The sequence below is a fragment of the Pararge aegeria genome, chromosome 7, assembly GCF_905163445.1.
Source record: "Pararge aegeria chromosome 7, ilParAegt1.1, whole genome shotgun sequence".
NCBI lineage: Eukaryota > Metazoa > Arthropoda > Insecta > Lepidoptera > Nymphalidae > Pararge > Pararge aegeria.
The window spans coordinates 11842840-11861124 of NC_053186.1; the positions used below are offsets into that span (position 1 = coordinate 11842840).

General features: G+C 33.4%; 1 protein-coding gene across 1 annotated transcript in view; it reads right to left on the minus strand.

Moving 5' to 3' along the window:
• Positions 1–18285, minus strand: part of LOC120625075 (head-specific guanylate cyclase) — a 131279-nt gene that overhangs the window by 21432 nt on the left and 91562 nt on the right. The window contains exon 8 of the mRNA XM_039891990.1: positions 13278–13456. Coding sequence (XP_039747924.1) covers positions 13278–13456 — 179 coding nt within the window. The remainder of the gene's footprint in view (positions 1–13277; positions 13457–18285) is intronic.

The following is an 18285-nucleotide window of genomic DNA, read 5'->3' on the forward strand; positions in this document are numbered from 1 at the left end:
GCCACTAGACCGTGATATTTGGAACTGTCTAGAAAAGACCTACACTCTGGTTGACTTGACAATGATGATAGAAGTCTGTCTTAGTACAGTTTATACCACGATAGTTTATTCCGTAAAAAAATACAGTCAAGCAAAATAAGTCAAAGTTTATAATTTATTAAACTTTTTTTTTAGATTTTAATATTGCTGAATAAGTGTTTCTTGGTTTTTCTTCTGATCAGTGCTATAAATAGGTGTGAATTATTCTAAACAGGGATAGTTTATGGGTTAGAGAGCGATAAGCAGGAATTGTAGGTTTTCTGAAAAAAAAATCACAGTTCTTGTAAGATACGTTGAAGGTAAATTTTAAAGATATTTAAGTATTAAAACGAATGTAGAAATATAGTAACACGCACTTGCGTGTTTCTATATAGTAGATTTTCCCTCGGCTTCAATTGAATCTAGTAGGTATTCATTTTTATTGTTGCTACAGAAATAAATCGATCTCTCTACGATATGATAAAGTTTCTAAGCCTTCATTTGGCACTCAATGTAGAATAACATTTTATAATCAAATGTATCTAAAGTTTATTGTTACAAAAGGTCATCAACATCATAATCTTGAAAATATTTTAATTTAATTCAAAATAGCACAGATAATGACGTAAACATAATCAATTAAAACATAAAACATTGTCATATTTTAGGCGTGCTAAACAAGATTTAACTGACTGTGAAAATTGCGTTTACAGCATTTTGTTCAGGCATAGAAACAATAAATAAATCTAACATGAACAAGAGTTATTTTGCGACCATAAATTCGGACATTTTCTCGGCCAATACTCCGCCAAAGAAACTAAATAAAAAGTGGAAACAGAGTGAACTTCGATAAATCAGTGCTCAGTAAAAGAAAAAGTCACATTTCACAAGTCATTTACCAATTTTATCCATTAGTACTCACTGACGGAGCACATATTCTATTTATGACCGACCGACGTCCGCCAACGTCCAACAACGTCCAGTGAACGTTTCTGACATTTACGTCAATCCTGTATCTCCGACGTGACCGCAATGCATCCTATAGTAGAGGTTATGGCTCGTAAAATGTCGGCCATTTCATAAAAACTTATAAATGTTTTTACGAATGAATCTATATTCTAAAAATAAATACGTAAATTCTTTCCAAATGTTATAGGATATTAATGGCGTGTGGACTAGATTTTTGTGTGTTGAAGGTGTCACTGAAAATTGTATTTAGTTGAAAAAAATCTAATTTAATCTCATAAACGATCTATGTTGGCAGTAAAAGCATCACGTTTTACCAAATTAGTAAGTCTCAGTACCAGATTAATAAACCGGTATGTACGGACTAAGAGTAGGTTATCTGTCAAGGATCGAACAATTTATGCTCAAAAGCGAACTTGTGAACCGGTTCTAAGTTCGTAATCGCTTTACTAATATGGGTCTTAGACTTAATATTTTAATTAAAATATATGCTTTTAGGTAGGGTTCTGAAATTTTTTGAGTTCAGTAATAAAGAGTTCCTTCTTCGACTTTTGTAAGACGTGCAAAAATCTTATCTCCTCTATCAGGCACTATAAACTTGGGACGGTGAGCGTCTTAAGCACGCGCGATCTTGAAAACTCCGCGCTGATTTATTGTTAGCGGCGTGAAGTGCTTCGTGTAGATTAGTTGGTCACGCTACCTGACTATCTCAAAGCTGGAAGGCACATTAGTAGCACGCTACCATATCCCAAGCACCCCCACGCGTGATGAGTTAAATAAAATTTAAAAACCACCAAACATGATAACAAGCCAGCAAACTAACTTTTGCGTTTACTTTTAATGTTATAGGATAGACCTTGACAGTAATTTAACCGTGTGATATGTAATGATGCAAAGTGGGTGGGCTTACCTACTTGCTAGGGTATGGCACCCATACCGTTCATCGGTTTGTACCGGAACGGGACACTATGTCTTTAAATAAATATTAAGGCAGGGATTATTTGGAAATTTATAAATTTTCTAAATTTTCTCTGGTGGGAAGCTTCGGCCGTGGCCATTTACCTCCCTAACGAAAATATCGTGCCGCAATTTCAATCCCAATTCTCGTCCAAAAAATATCAAACTGTTCGCTTCGCTTTCAACAAGTTCTTCATCAAACAAAAAGTAAATACAAACCCGCACTAAAGTAATTGAATCTCCAAGGTATGTCTTTTTAGGTTCTTAGTGATAAATGTTAGTTCCAGACACCAGGTTAGCTGGTTTGCGGGAAGCATACGTAATACTTAGCAAACAAGGTAACACAATATCCGCTGATAGAATTATAAATAGTTATAGTGCCTTCTCATACATTAATCCAATAAATAGCAACACGTGCAGTGGTTTTATTCTGTAATACTAGGTATCCATCGTTGAGTTCAAATTCGGATTCAGTATACAGAATATTTAATGAAGAAATAGTTTTGATTTACAATTTTAAGATGCTGAGAATTCCAAAATGGGGTTCAAAAATACATACCTACTATAAATCTATGAAAGTCTTCAAAGCGTAAAAAAGAAATGTTAATCTTGACCATATTTCTGCCTAAATGAAAAAAAAATCTAAAACTCTAACCCAAACTTGGAATAAGATTCGCTTGCTTAGTTATTTATTAAAAATTTTGTTAAATACTATTTTTAAAGAAATTACTGTTTATCTTTATTACGTTAAACATTTTTTGATCGAATCGAATTGAAATAACGAGTTATATCCTAAAACATACACAACAAGTTGTTGAAGTTAGTTATTAAGCGTGAAATAGTTATTTGTATCTAGTGGTCCAAATATTTGAATAATAATCTCTATTTTAAAAATGCAAAAGTCAAAACATAAAACCAGTTTGAAGCACGTCTCAAATTCTTATCCTAGGCAAGAATACCCAATGGAGTAATTCTGTGGCGTTGACAGAATAATAAATGCTAACTACCCTTGAAAACTAACGAAGTTTGGTTATGTGACATTACGAATTAAATAGCCTTTTCCTTTGTGAAATTCGGGTCATTTATATCGTGTGATCTTTAACAGCCGCTAAGAGCTGCTTACCACTGCTGCTAACTCTTTGGTTCGCATAAACTATCAAGTGCAAGCGAAAATTTCGGATTTTTTTTAGAGTTACATTTCTTGGCACGTTATGATAAATCAGATGAGAGTGAAATTCTCAGTTTTAAAAAAAGGTCATGCGGCTAGATGTTACCTTTTAAATGACTCACTAATAAGAGTATTGTATGCGTAGATCACACATTTAGTATACAATAAGAAATCTTAAATTTAGTCTCCAATGAGAAGAGCCGAGTGTCCAGAGATGAAACCAATACGATATTTAAATTCATCTGCGTCAGCGCCAAACAAATACTTTTTTTAACACTTATAATGTTCATTTCAATAATCAAAAAACAATCTGTTGTTATCTGTAGTATATGATGTACTGATATATTGATGCGTGAAAATAATTAATTAATGCTTAACCCCAAACAAAATAAATGCCTTTTTAACTAGACCTACTCTAATTAGATTATAATTTATTTGTACAAATACGAAACGTAGCATATGATTGTTCAAAAACATTAGTTTTATTAGTGAGATAAATGAGATACAAGACATAAAATACCTATACCTTTACTTCCATTCCAATATATCTTGTACCGCAGCCTGATCTCGGTAAACACAGTTAAAGGTCCAACAAACAGTGGCCCCCTGTTTGCCCTCCCCTAAATCCCCGGTAACAAGCTCATTCCGATAACACATTTCGGTTTATGGTATTTTCTCTGATAATACCAAAATCTCCTATACACCTACCTGTATTAATCTATAGACTAAGAAATACAATTGGAACAGTTTCTCTCGTCTATCACTGTTTTGATAAACTTTTATAACTCATAAAGCTCTGCAAAAATACACTTACTTATTTCAATAACTATTTAATTATTGTATTTTGTAATAAACATATTTATTATAGTTTTACATACATAGCTTTACGGTTGTCATGTGGCTTTATGGCTAAAAAGATTCTAATTTTATAATAATCAGTGAAAACGGACTGAGGGAGTTTTTATGCATAAAAAGCAAATATAAAGCACATAAATAACACATACGCTAACAAAACTACATGGCGACAAAAAAAATTTAAACTTAATGACGTCGTGAAGGAAACCATAGTTTATAAAATTGGATAGATATTTAAATGAAAGAACGGGGAGTAACATAAGCTTCTTATGTTACTCTCCGACCTTTTATCTAAATATCGAATATTTTGATTCCAGGAAAACAAACGGTTCCCACAGGATCATTAATAAACGCAGATGAAGAACGCGAGCAGCAGCTAGGCCTCATAAACAACTGATTACGTCTCTCACATTATGTAAAACAAACGTTCAAGTTATTAGAACAGTTCAATGTGGTATACTGAAATACCTGAAGAACAGCTTCAACAACAAATGTACTTGCAAATACAGATGAATTCGACAAAGGCACTTAGAAACCATTCCGTACATAAGGGTCCATTTCCAACTGAAATTGCCAAATACCAATTCCTTGTGGTAATTGAAACAAAATATTTACAGACACCTGCAAACGTTTTCAATGGAGATCTTACTTGGCCGTCTATTGTCCCAAGTATGGGACATACTTGAGTATCCCTATTGTGGTAGGAGTAGGCTTCAGAACGCCTTTATTCAGGCCGCGGCCCTTTGTGATACACTTCACAATGTTTCCCAAATATAACGTTACGTGTGGAGCTCGCTTTATCATTCTGTTTACGGACAAAATGGCTACTAATTTATTTAAATGCATATGTGTGAAACGGGCTTTAATCCTTTCGCTATGTGTATTTTGGTCGTCTTTGTTGTACTATAATTACGTTTTACTTTATTGTGTGTTTTATAATCTGTTGGGATTAATTACAATTAAGTATATTGAATACTATATTTTAGTACTAGTAGAGCTGTTTGTTACAGAGCTCGTCCGGGGAAGTACTACCGCTTTGCTTATCTCTGCTGCCATGCAGAAGTAGTGTATTCTTGTCTGTAGGACGTGTTTTTGGATTTAATAACAGGTTCCTATCTAACTGAGCCTTAGGTTGTAAAACACAGGGCGGATGTATGGTGGTTTAGTTGCATGCGAACCTTGTAAACCTTCGATTATACGCCATAGTTATCCAATTACCATCAGGTAATTGATCTCATCCATCAATTATCACTATAAAAAAAAACTTGTTAAAAATTTGGCAAAAGCTTTCAAATAATGTGACCACTCTTTGAAATGTACATTCACTTTCATAGACATTAATAATTTTGTCATATTACTTTCAAAAAAGTTCACGTATTACCTAAAGGTCATGAAGACTTTTTTAAGAAAATAAACTTATAGCCACAGAATTAAGAACATACAGAAACCGATTACACGACTAATATTGAAGCATCAAAAACCAATCCACTTTAGTAATATTCATCAGTGTGTTAATAACTAAACTATAAACAGTTATTATTTTTCTCTAATGTTCTAAACTTTTATCATAAAATGGGAAAAACGAAGTTTTAAACTAGCAACATTCCGCGAGTGCAAAATCAGACGTGTGCGGGGCATTTTCACTGTTTTTATACACATAGCACTCAGTGGCGTGCATAGATGGTATCAACAGGGTATGCAGATGGTATAAAATGAAGAAAATCTCCAGGAAGGGTTATAAATACTTAATGGTAGGCTTTTTATTACTCTTACAATGCCTATCCTTAAGTTTTTTATAACTCGTACTGGAGATTTCCTTCATTTTATATTATCGGCATACCCTGCGCATACCCACTATGCACGCCATTGACAGCACTTCATGCAAGGCTGAATGGGTTTTCTGTATGTTCTTTATTCTATGCTAATATCGCGTGAAAAAGCTTCTCGAAAAAGTCAAGATAGCGCTATTATAAATGGCAAAAAGAACATTAGTAATGCCCGCCAAGGGAATTTCGTATGTTAAACTAGGAAAAACATCTTTTAGATTTGTCCATAACAACAGATCATATGGAGCTACAAAATTATATCACGAAAATATTTTTTTTCTATTATTCACCTTGTATAAATCCAACCAACACCTTGTATTTTGAGATAAATTTAATAGTAAATAAAGAGGAGACGCCAAGACAGTAAAAGTATTAGTGCTCTTATATAAAGTTGTGTAATTCTACACAGTGGAGACTGCTTCAAGGAAGTTTCTTGTAGTTTAGTAGATACTTTACCTGTCATATTATACGTCATAGTTAATACACCTGTCATTTAAATTCAAACTACTCGTACTTTATTATTTCTTCCATTCTATTTTCTTGCATTATTCGTAAGATGTGTCCAAAAATGGTATGACTAAAAAATGCAAATCGGTTTTAAAATGGTGGCGAAATCGGTGTTCTGATAAATAACGGTCTAACCGCGTTAAGATTTTTTTTAACTCTATAACTGACTTTTACCTCGTAAGTATTGTGTTTTTAAATCTTGATATAAATATCATTATTCTTCATAGCTAGAGTTTTGAACGATAAATAACATTTATTTGTCGCTATTGCTGAAGGTTCAAGATTTTAATCTACAAACCTTCATATTTTACGTTTGGACATAACAATTTATTCGGTCCATGGGAAATTTTACGGCTGTCTTTGCGGGCTATACGAATAATATCGGTTAATCTCAATTCATTTAAAGGTTTGAGGCCTCAGTTTAATGGGATTTTGGGCGTGAACCTTTATGATTGCTTTCGCGTCAGGGCTTTATTACTTTTTGCCCCACATTTTCACCGGAGAGAATTTCTTAATAACATTTTCTCCTCTGTGAAATTTTTCATTACATCTGGTGATGAAAATTGTTAAGTGTTGTGATCTTGACATACAGTGACCTATTTAGTAAAAAAAAAGTCCCTGGTATATATCGTTATCATATTTAACTATGGCCTACATGTTCCTGGATGCTCAAGTTGGGTCGAAAATACAGGTATTAGGTCTCTGTCAAGAAATTCTCAGAGACAAAAAGAGAGCTCGGAAGTAGATGGTGTCAAAACCCCATGCCTTGGAGTGCACGTTTTGCTGCTGAGTTATTATTACTATCATAATAATCTCAGAAGGCCTCTTCTCCATATCTTTGTCATAAGAATCGTATGACTTTCAGTGGAACTAAAAAATAAATAAAAGTGTAAAAGTGAATAAACTTCCGTACAAAATAAAACTGGGTCATTCGCTATTGACACATGTAAATATGAGCCAAGTTAAATTCAATTTGAAGAACTAGAACAAAGTTTAATCGTTTAAAACGAAAAAGAATTCATGATTTAAATGTATCTACTAGAATATCTTAAACTTGGCACATTTTCATAGGATAAGGCGCCAACTCCACTGGTGAGTGCTTCGCAGTCGCGCCGCGCCTTGCTATTATATAAATAAATATATATGTATACATAGTAATCATTGATTGACCAATCACCCCACCTGCTGATAAGGGGAAAACCATCGACTATAAAAACAGCAACACTACACAGGGCATGCTAGAAATACATATTGTAAAGTGCCGCACTGTGACCAGGAATAAGCATCCGCGGAAGAGCGCAGTCACAAAAAGCTTTACCACTCTTATCTCTTAAACTACCTGTCCTTGACTATGGGGTTGAAGGTAATGCATTATAACCCATACCTGCTGAAAAAAATATGTAAATGTGTGTCAGTTTGTTTATTTGTTATTCATATTCGGCTCGACCGATACCCCGAGCTATCATGCTTTGCCCTTAGTAATAGAGATAACGAATCGAAATCGCTTCAATCGATTCCACTCTGAGGGGAAAATAGTGTGGAATACCGAATGAAAGTTTGTGTTTGAAAAAACACCAAGAAAGTATAAAAGTTAAACGCGGACGAAGTCGCGGAGAACCATATTACACGAATATTATATTTCAATGTTTACCTTTAGTGCAATGTTTCATAACGTAGTGCTACATACATCTTGGAACTGAGCCAGAGTATAATATAACATAATGTAATTTATTATTCTAATCGCTTAGATTATATCTGTCCTTAATCAACGATTATTATTATAGCTCTTTGTAATTAATTATTATTAGTCAAACTGAAAATGAATTTCACTGGATAGGTAACTTGATTTATTATGTGAAATAACATTATTTTACTCAAACATGCGCGAAAATATTCAAATTACGTTCGAAATATAACATTTATGGTCTGTTTATGAGTAGAACTTTAATATGAATAAAAAATAACCTATCCAGAAAATTCGTCACTTTTGTCTCACTTAAAGTTTGAACATAAAGTACGACCGACGACGAAGATTTTTTCTTTTGAATCCTGACCGTTTTTTAAACGAATTTTTGTATACTCTTTAGTCACAAGGCTGCCTTATCGAGCACCTTTGCCTAAATGAGAATGGAAAAACAAATTAAATAGTACGAAGGGCAAAAGCAAAATGGTCAAACTTTAAACTTTACGAACTTTAACTGAGAATTTATTTTATTCTTGTTAATAACTCAGTATTTTGCGATAAACCTAACTGCTTGCTGGTGCAATGCTCTTAGTCCCTGTCTTCTATGAGAGAGGAGACTTATACCCAGCTGTTGGGCATTATAGTCGGAAAAATGTAATAGGCCCGTTTTGACATTTGTGCAAGACCATAGAATGTAACTTGGAACAAAACTGAAAGAAACAAAAAAATAAAAATCAAAGCGTGTTTTAAAAAATACGTAAATTTTTTTGGGACGTTAAATAATATGAAAGAATATATCGCGAGTATTCTTTTTGCGCTTACTTCATAGTAGCATGCAATTTATAATTGTTGCGAAACGTTCCGAAAACAGTTACGTTCTTAGTCTTTTTTTTTTATACTAGAGCTGTAACCATTTTTTTACTGAATATCGAAATTAAATAATGTGTAGTTATCTTTACTGCAAAGAATGAGCTTGGTTCTCAAAATGGGTTCTAAATAATGAGTCTGAGATGATGTATCTGACCAAGCGGCACATGACTGAAGCGTCCCCGCGCGCACTGCGTAGTTTTTCGTTCCTCATCTTGTAAAGTTGACTGTGCGCTCGTTTAAGTTTGATATATAATGTTTACTATTACGTTAACTATGGCTCTTCTATTTTGGACATTAATTTAAACATAGTGATTTGACTCGATTTTTGTGTTTGTTGTTATATAGTAGGTACTAACTCTGTTTCAACATGTTGAAAAGTGGACGTATAATCAACAGCCAGTCACGCGTATTGGTTGTGAAGTTAAAGGAATACTTTGAACGAACGAACACTTTACAATACATAATAATATCAATCAAGTACTGATACAAACTTGAATTGATTTATCGTGAGTATCGAGTACAGAGTCATATGGTTCCATAACTAGTTACGTCGCGATGACAAGTGTCAAAACGGGCCTATTACATTTTTACGACTATAGTAGGCTGAGGAAAAATGTATGATGATTATATATGATGTATGATTATGTATTATGATTATGTATGATGTATGATTATGTATTATGATTATGTATGATGTATGATTATGTATTATGATTATGTATGATGTATGATTATGTATTATGATTATGTATGATGTATGATTATGTATTATGATTATGTATGATGTATGATTATGTATTATGATTATGTATGATGTATGATTATGTATGATGTATGATGTATGATGATGAATTCCTTGTACAATTTTTATACAATATATAATTTTTGTGCTTTTTAATCCGCGGGGCCTTTTTTTGGGCCGCGGGGTCTCTAAGTTTTTAAAAAACCGTCTAACAGTGTCATCGAGGTTATTGCGGGATCTAAGAATTAAAAAATACTATGGCCATAGAATTGTTTTATTCAAGCAATGCAGATTGTTTGTTACAAGAAATTACTGAACTAAATCAAAATTATTACGCGAACCTTTATGATGTTAGCTGAATGTAGAAGTCACGCTCTAATGCTATAAAACTAACCGAATGGGTCTAATTTGGACATAAACTGCTCGATAAAATAAACAAGTGTGGCATAACTCTTGTAAATTATGTGTACTATTTTTGAGAGTGCTCTGCAGTATAACATTAACCTGACCATAACTAGGGCTCAAAAATCAATATAAACCGACCAAGTGCGAGTCGGATTGCGTACTAAGGGTTCCGTACCATCTATGAAAACAGCAAAAAGGTCCCAAGATTAATATTATGCTGTTTTTTAGTATTGGTTGCTATAGTGGCAGCAGAAATACATCATCTGTATAAATTTCAACTATCTATCACGGTTTACGGTGACAGGTGGTCGGGCAGACAGACGGACGGACAACGGAGTCTTAGTACTAGTGTCTCGTTTTACCCTTTTTCACGAAACCAGCATGATTCGAGAAAAATGGAGGCATCTCTACCAGGAGCTACTATTTATTATATATTGTTTCTTTCTTTATAAAGCAGTGTCGTTTTAAGACCGCCAATCCGGAATTGAGCACAGGTGATGATTGACAGACAGTGATCTATCTGAAGGATGCCCCTAGGACGAGTTCTACAAAAGGCATCGTTTCATATCATATGATTAAAATCACTATACCAAATCACAGGACAGACAGGATACGATGAAATTTTCATGTACATAATTACATTGGTGTGAATTGAGTGAACCAGGTGTTTGATTATAAAATGGAGTCTTTAGAGACTATTAAAGACACAATCTTTCCTACAGATTTATTGAATATCTACAGATGTGTCGATATCTGGCTCGTAACTCGGAAACCTCTAGTACATTTTCGCAGCGCCATATTCAGTGGTGCCATTGAGTTACTGTTAAGAATATGTCACGATTTCAAAGTACGTTATTATTATTCGCAAGGGATTCAAATATTATTTAAGCAAGAGTCTACAGTTATTCAAGCCTCCTTCACTAATTGACTCTGTATACGTGCCTATTAAATGCCGTTAATTTCGGTTGCCTACTTAACTAGAGTAAACGCCCAGCCGGTGAAACCGCAGTAATTTATATTAAGCACACGCAAACCGAATATTCATTAGTTTGCCGACAGGTCCACATCATAAATCATTTATTCTCCGCAAATCATCAATTATTAATTTGTCTACTTGAATGAATGATGTTATCAAAATTTAACAGATTCGATGCAAATATATTAATGTGATAAATAGATTTATAAATCTGTGAATTTAAGTTGCTTAAATGAATTGAGTTCAGCGCTGATATTCAGTATGTTAAAAAACACTGAATTGAGAACCTCCACCTTTTTTTTGTCGGTTAAAAAGGTTTTTACCTTGCATAATATAATATTCAGTCATAAGAGTCTGATATACACTTATGAGTACAAACCAAACCTGATAAAATAATACAATATTTACTACGTTGTAGATAATATTACAGTATTTACAGTTAAAAAAGACCAATTTACATAGAATTTAAATATTGTATTCAATCAATTATAATTCCAAACATAGGGAAATTACAATAATATAATACAATACACATTCCAGTTAAAAATTAAGTTAAAGTAAAAAAACAAATGATCAATAAGAAGTTAACCGTCGTTCGCCGCCGTCTGAATCACTAACCAATCTGCTTCAGTAATCAAGCACGCCAGATTGCATTTAAATAGCGTCTTGGACTTATGATCTATATCCCTCCCTTCGTATGGCAGAGGACACCCATCAAGAGATATTCATTAGGTTGGCGATGATTTATATACTTATTTACTCCAGGGCCTTCTCCTAGCAGTATTTAGATTAATATACAAACCTCAAAAAATATATTTAACAAATTTATTTAAAATGACAAACCATGAATAACTGCGCTAATATTAGACATTGGAGTATAAAATAAATTACCGTTTATGCGTCTGATTTTACGTAGTGGTCGATGCTTATAAATCAACGCACCATGAATTAATCTAATCGCTGGAAATCATATCGGTTTGTTAATCGGAATCCATTTTGAGGTTAAAAATCTCATTGAATGGATGTTTAAGGTTTGATCTATTGTACTCTCGCCCGGGCTTTATTTTACTTTCGGTCGGACAATTTCCCCCGCGTGAAATGCTAATACGATTTTTTCTCGACGGCCATTCCTTATTATATTATCATATTCTAAATAATATTTGAATATATTTTATATTTGAACAATTTTGGATTATCTACAAGGACCTGAGTCCTGAGTACTTTTATTCCTTTTCTCGTAAAGGAATGATCTCTGAGAGAGGGCACGGATTTAGATAAATATATTCTGTTTTATTATCCGCAGTAATTTTTTGCAATCCCGTAACCAATCAATAAGCAGGATTCCATATCAAATCAAAGACACGTGCAGAGTAATTAAAACCTTACGCATGTATTAGGTTAATACTTAGTACAGGCGACTTATAATATTGTACAGCTGGGCTCGTCTTACATATTGCCAGACAAAAATTTAAACTTATTTTTGTCTGGCAATATGTAAGGCAAAATTTACTAACCTAGGACACCAGCCAATAAATATATAAATTCACCTGGGAGATATTAAATAAAATAAGAAATATACCTACTGCTTGTAATTATCAACATATACCCCATGGATATAAAATACAAGCGCTATTATACTGAAGAGCACTATTCCAGAACCAAATTCCTAAAGTCGACGTTATCTTGATCAAAATCGTTGTTCCAAGAGGTCCACTTTCCGGTACAGTCTAGACAGCTCAGCAAAAATACCGTATAGCCATCGGCCAATCATAATTTGGTTTTTGTTATGTGTTTGTAATTATATGTCCAACTCTTATAGGTATATAATATAGAACAAATATTTGCTAATGCATCCCGCGAGAGCCTGCGATATTTATGATAGTTATTATAAATACAAGCGTCGATAGCCTAGTTCGATCCCCGGCACGAACCTCCTATCTTTTTAAAGCTATGTACATTTAAGGAGTTCAATGTCACTTGCTTTAACGGTTAAGAAAAACACCATGAAGAAACCTACATGCCTGAGATTCCTCCATAGACCTCTCAAGGGCTTGCGAGGTCTAAAATCCACACTTGGTCAGTGTGATGGATTATGGCCAAATGCCATATCATTGTAAGAAGTGACCATTGCCCTGCAGCGGGTTTATGATGACTATGAGGATGATACACGCAAATACATAAATACTTTAAAGCCAATTTAACACCCTAAAAAACATTTACTTCTACTCGTGAGACAATGTATACGGACACAGTTACCAAAAAATTAAAACAATGTGATAGCTCAAAACATTATTTCCACTTACCTCAGCTAGCGATGTAGAGCCTGGTATTTTGAGACAGAACATGAAAGGAGTGTTCAATCTCTTCAGGATTTCGCGGAAATCCAACGGGACCCCTCTAGGTCTGAGAAGTCTGAAGTATGTACCAAGAGATGACCCATGCGAAGAGAGATATGTACCGAAGAGTCTCATGAAACCTCCACCTGAAATGAACAAAGGTTTTAGAGAATTTTCCATGAAAGTCCATAAAAGTTGTAGATATAAGTGGGACTAAAAGTGCTAAATGCTCAGCTCGTGTGTAAAGTAGTATTTTTGGCGAATCACGAACTGTTGGTTTCGATTATTTTGGGCAAGGTGAATTTTCTGTATTAAAAAAGGATAGCTTTATTAATTGGGTCAGGCCAAGAAAATAGGTATTAGTTTTCTAACAAAAACATATCACATTATCTTTTATCACAGTGTTGTTTTATGTTATTGTATAGCTGTTTCTTTCAATATTTGAACAGAAACTGAGGCACTCAGTTTGATATTATATTTCAATATAAAAACTATCAGGCTCTCTTTTCTTTAGAAGAATAAGATTGGATAAGAAAACAGGCCTCTTTTTCGAAAGGGAAAGCATCCGTTCTATTGTGCGTAGAAATGTGTAAATTAGGTATATCGCCGGGAGACCCATCGCCATTGATACTTGTACAAACATCACAAGAAAACACCGGTTTTGTCCGTTTTTTTTTTTATTTTTGGATTTTGAATTAAAAATGAGCAACTGTGGTCTACTCAACAATTCTTGCTTTGGCATTTTCTTACAAGTATATTTTCTTACCACTTTAAAGAGTCGGTTGTAATGGTCACTGTGAAGTTTATGATTATTTGTTTCAATTTCGGTGAATAATATAAAAAAGTAAAGAAAATAAAGAATTTCAGTGAATAATGTGAAATTCCTGTACGTAATTTGACCCTAAATTGTGCGTGGAGTAAAAAAAGGATTTAAATCAATCTTTATTATAATTTATTATCTACGCCAAATTTTTAAAGAACTGTATAAACAAACTGTGTAAATCCATTCAATCTCCTTCAGCAGTAAAAACTGACCCAATGATTAGGCAAATGTCCCTCGTTAATCTTTCTACAAATGTCTATTTTTTTCCCTCATTTCCCTTTAGTAATAGAATCGCGCCGTCGCCCTTTTGGCCTCTATGGTGCTTGCCAGGAATCCAAAAATGGCTTATCTAATTATTTTTTGTTAATTTATGATCTCACTAAACTTTGAACAACATGGAAAATCTTCTTGAATAAAGTCTTTAGTTTTAGTTTTCGTGAAAGAACGTAATAATAATATTATAATTATTCATAAAACCGCTGAATTCACTTCGATTTACTACGCTACATGCCTGACTAGTCTCAAACCGCGTAAGGCAGCGCGAACAAGTAATTTATTTATTTACTAGCTGACCCGCGCAACTTCGTCTGCACCGAATCGGTTATTAGAGGTTTTAATATCTTAAAAAAACACAGAATCGAATTGCAGCGTTACCTATCAGGTCCAGTTTTACCAAAGTATTTTACTCGCGGCCGGGCGGCCCGCTGCATTTTTCTTACTTTTTTCGTTTCTATGCCCGTCGTAACTTCTAAGCGACAGGTTCAATTTGAACAATTTAAAAAGTAATTTGCAGGTATATAATCAAAATTCATATTTATAAAACTATTTATTTGGATAAGTATTAATATCATGATAGGAATGTCAACGTGTTACAATTATACCAGTTTTTTTAAAGAAAAATTATAAAAAAGTAGTTATTTTGACTTAACCATAACAGTTAGACATATAGCCTCGCGGATTCTTTTGTAGATAATCACGATTACTTTAAACATGTAGTACATTATATTTGTGTATCATCAACCATTTTCGCGGCGTACGCCAGTAAAACTCTAAATCGGTATGACATCTTTACAAAACATTGTTATATTTCAGCCAATTTACACAAAACCATAGTAAAATATACACTAAAAAACCATCCATCCATACTTAGATACACATGCATTCGATCGTTGTACCATATGCCTTACGACTTCCTGGTATCTGCAAAGAGTTGTCCTTTATCTCCGACAATATTTATCAAATCTTCATAAAAATTAGACAATACATGCTTGTTAGTATACAATTAAAAAAAAAAAAGAATTATTAAAATCGGTTCAAATTAAACGGAGCTATGAAGTAAAATTGATAAAAACTTTCATCCCATTTCCCGGAGGAAACTTTTTATTTATCGGGATAAAAAGTAGCCTATATGTTAACCCGGAATATCGGCTACCACTATACCAAATTGTATTTAAATCCGTTCAGTAGTTTTCACGTGATGCCTGGACAGACAGACAGAAAGACAAAAATTAAATAAAAATCTGTTTTGGACTCAGTATCGATTATAAAGCATCCCAAAATTTTCAAAATATATTAAATGTACAGAAATCTTCCAGTTACAGTTCTATTACAAGTATAGATTATAAAGTATAATTATAGTTATAAGTAGTATTTTAAAACAAAAGTTGTGTAAACATAGAAAGTGAAGTGATTTTTCAGTGGAAATGTAATCTTAACATAAATTACTGCAAAACCAAAGTCACACACAATATTATTTAAAAGCAGTGAAGTGTCCTAATCTTCCAAATTAGATCAGTTTCCATGTTTCATTTACTGAATTTAAAACTTACTAAGCAATCTTTACTTTTATATAAAAAGACTATGTGAAGTATTATACAAATAATATAAAATTAAACTGATTTTATATTTCAAATAACTAACGGTTGCATGAAAATTATATACTATATATCTATGCCGGCTTGTATCAATGCCCATTTCCCCTATATTTCAAATCGCACTTCTGTCGATTTATCCATGCAGTGATAAAATATTTCAACGCCAGATGATTTAGATTCGGTCCCTGAATGAGGCTAAGCGCCGCATCATTCAACAAAATTACCTTCGTTAGGTATTTCTGTGATCATTTATCAAGATAAATTTAAGCGAAATTTGTTTGAGGAAAGCCGTGAGATGATATTACCTCTAGAGTCCAAAGGGCCCGAAAAAATACTTTAACTTAACGATTTTACATAGACGGCCAATTGGCGCGGCGGGAAGTGATCCTGCTTTCTGAGGCCATGGCCGTCCGTTCGATTCACACAACTGTACGATATTTGTGTAATGAACATAAACTTTTTACAATGTCTAGGTGTTTACTTGTATATAGTATGTATCAGTTGTCTCAGTACAAAAGCTGCGTTTACTTTGGGGCTAGATGGCGATGTTTGTAGTCTTCCTTTGTGACAATTTTTCCGTGATTCTACTTAGTTAATATTTTCTTTAGTCAGGTAACAAATGACGAAAAATTTGCTTCGTTTTTTCGTCCCGCCTAATTTCAAGTCCAAACAGATAGATCCTCAAGCCAGTAGACCAATATCGCTAACAATGAAAACTATAGTAATCTTGCAGCGCTGGTCAGTTTTATGATACATTTATTACTATTTAGTAGTGAGCTTACAAATTAGTAACATTAAATCAAAGCAACGAACTTAATCTTAGTTACCTTTGAGTTCTATGTCTATTCAGAGTCGTAAATCTCTTAATTTAGAAATATTAACATCTCACTGGTAGGTAGGTAAGTATAGTTTTCCTTTGATGTTGAATTTACGCTTGACTGTTTTCTCACGGATAGTAAATTATCCGGTAATATATACATCTCAGTAGCCTGTATGAGTTTTATAAGATCGTCAGTCTTAAAGTATGAATCTTATATGTTGTATGGAGCTGTATTAAATTTGAGGTTACTGAATGCATTTGGTTAACAAATACGTGGTGTATTAATTAATACTCAAACTTTCTTGATTCAAATAAGCCATTTTGCAGACACTTTTCAAAGATGTATGTGTCGGAAAATAAGATTTTGGACATTCCTGACGTTTAAGCAGACTAGTATAAATAAGAAGAAGAATAAATACATATGCCCAACCACAACCCGACATAAACACGAGTTTAATGGCGCTATTTTCTAGATCGTAAGTAGGGACGTGTGAAATTGTGTTTTTTATTATGTTTCTGTATTAGGAGCCAAGTGTTATTTTTATGTTCTCCACATCACTTCAGTTGCCAAAACTTGTGAATGATCTATTGCAATCACAATCATTGTTATATTGTTGAATGTATTTATTCTACTCGTAGCTTTAGATTTAAGTTTACGAAAATGGTTATCGCCACCATCTCACTACCGTGTAATTCTTATGTAATGTAAGTATCAAAAGTGCCAACTATGGCCTACTTGAATAAAGATATTTTTGACTTTGACTTACTCTTGCTGTAGCTTTCTTGTTCTTCCCATAAAAAGTTAATGCTTAGTAATAATCACGCATTGCAGGTTGGTAGGCAATCGCAGGATAAGACGAATTGACCATCATTCAAATTCAAATTCAAATTCAAAAATTCTTTATTCATGTAGGCCTATCACAGGCACTTATGAAGCGTTCATACATATGTTTACTTAATTGTAAGGGGATGGTGATAACTTCGTTCGCCAACTTAAACCTAAAGCTACGGGGGTGCCAAACGTGCCTGGTCTAAGAAGAGTCCACAACAAACTTAGTCGGGTATTTTTTTGTTAGCACCATCTCACAGAAAATTAATATTAAGCTATGAAGTTAGAGTAATTCACACCGAAGTTTTTTTGTCGTTTAAGTAATCTTTAAAATTATTATATGATTTTTTTGTAAGCTTACGTTTTATATAAACTTTGAACTTCTTGAGAGACATCTCAAAGTTTTCATTCGGTAATTTGTTATAAAATAATATACAGTTGCCCTTGAATGAATTAGCAATTTTATGTAGCCTAGTAAACTGCCCAACTATTTTATTTTTGCTTCTAATATTTATATTGTTGCAGTCCATTTACTTTTTATATTTTGTTATATTTTTATGATAATAAATTAAAAATTCTCATATATGAACTGATTATGCACCGAAATTTTTATAACTTCTCTCTTGAGC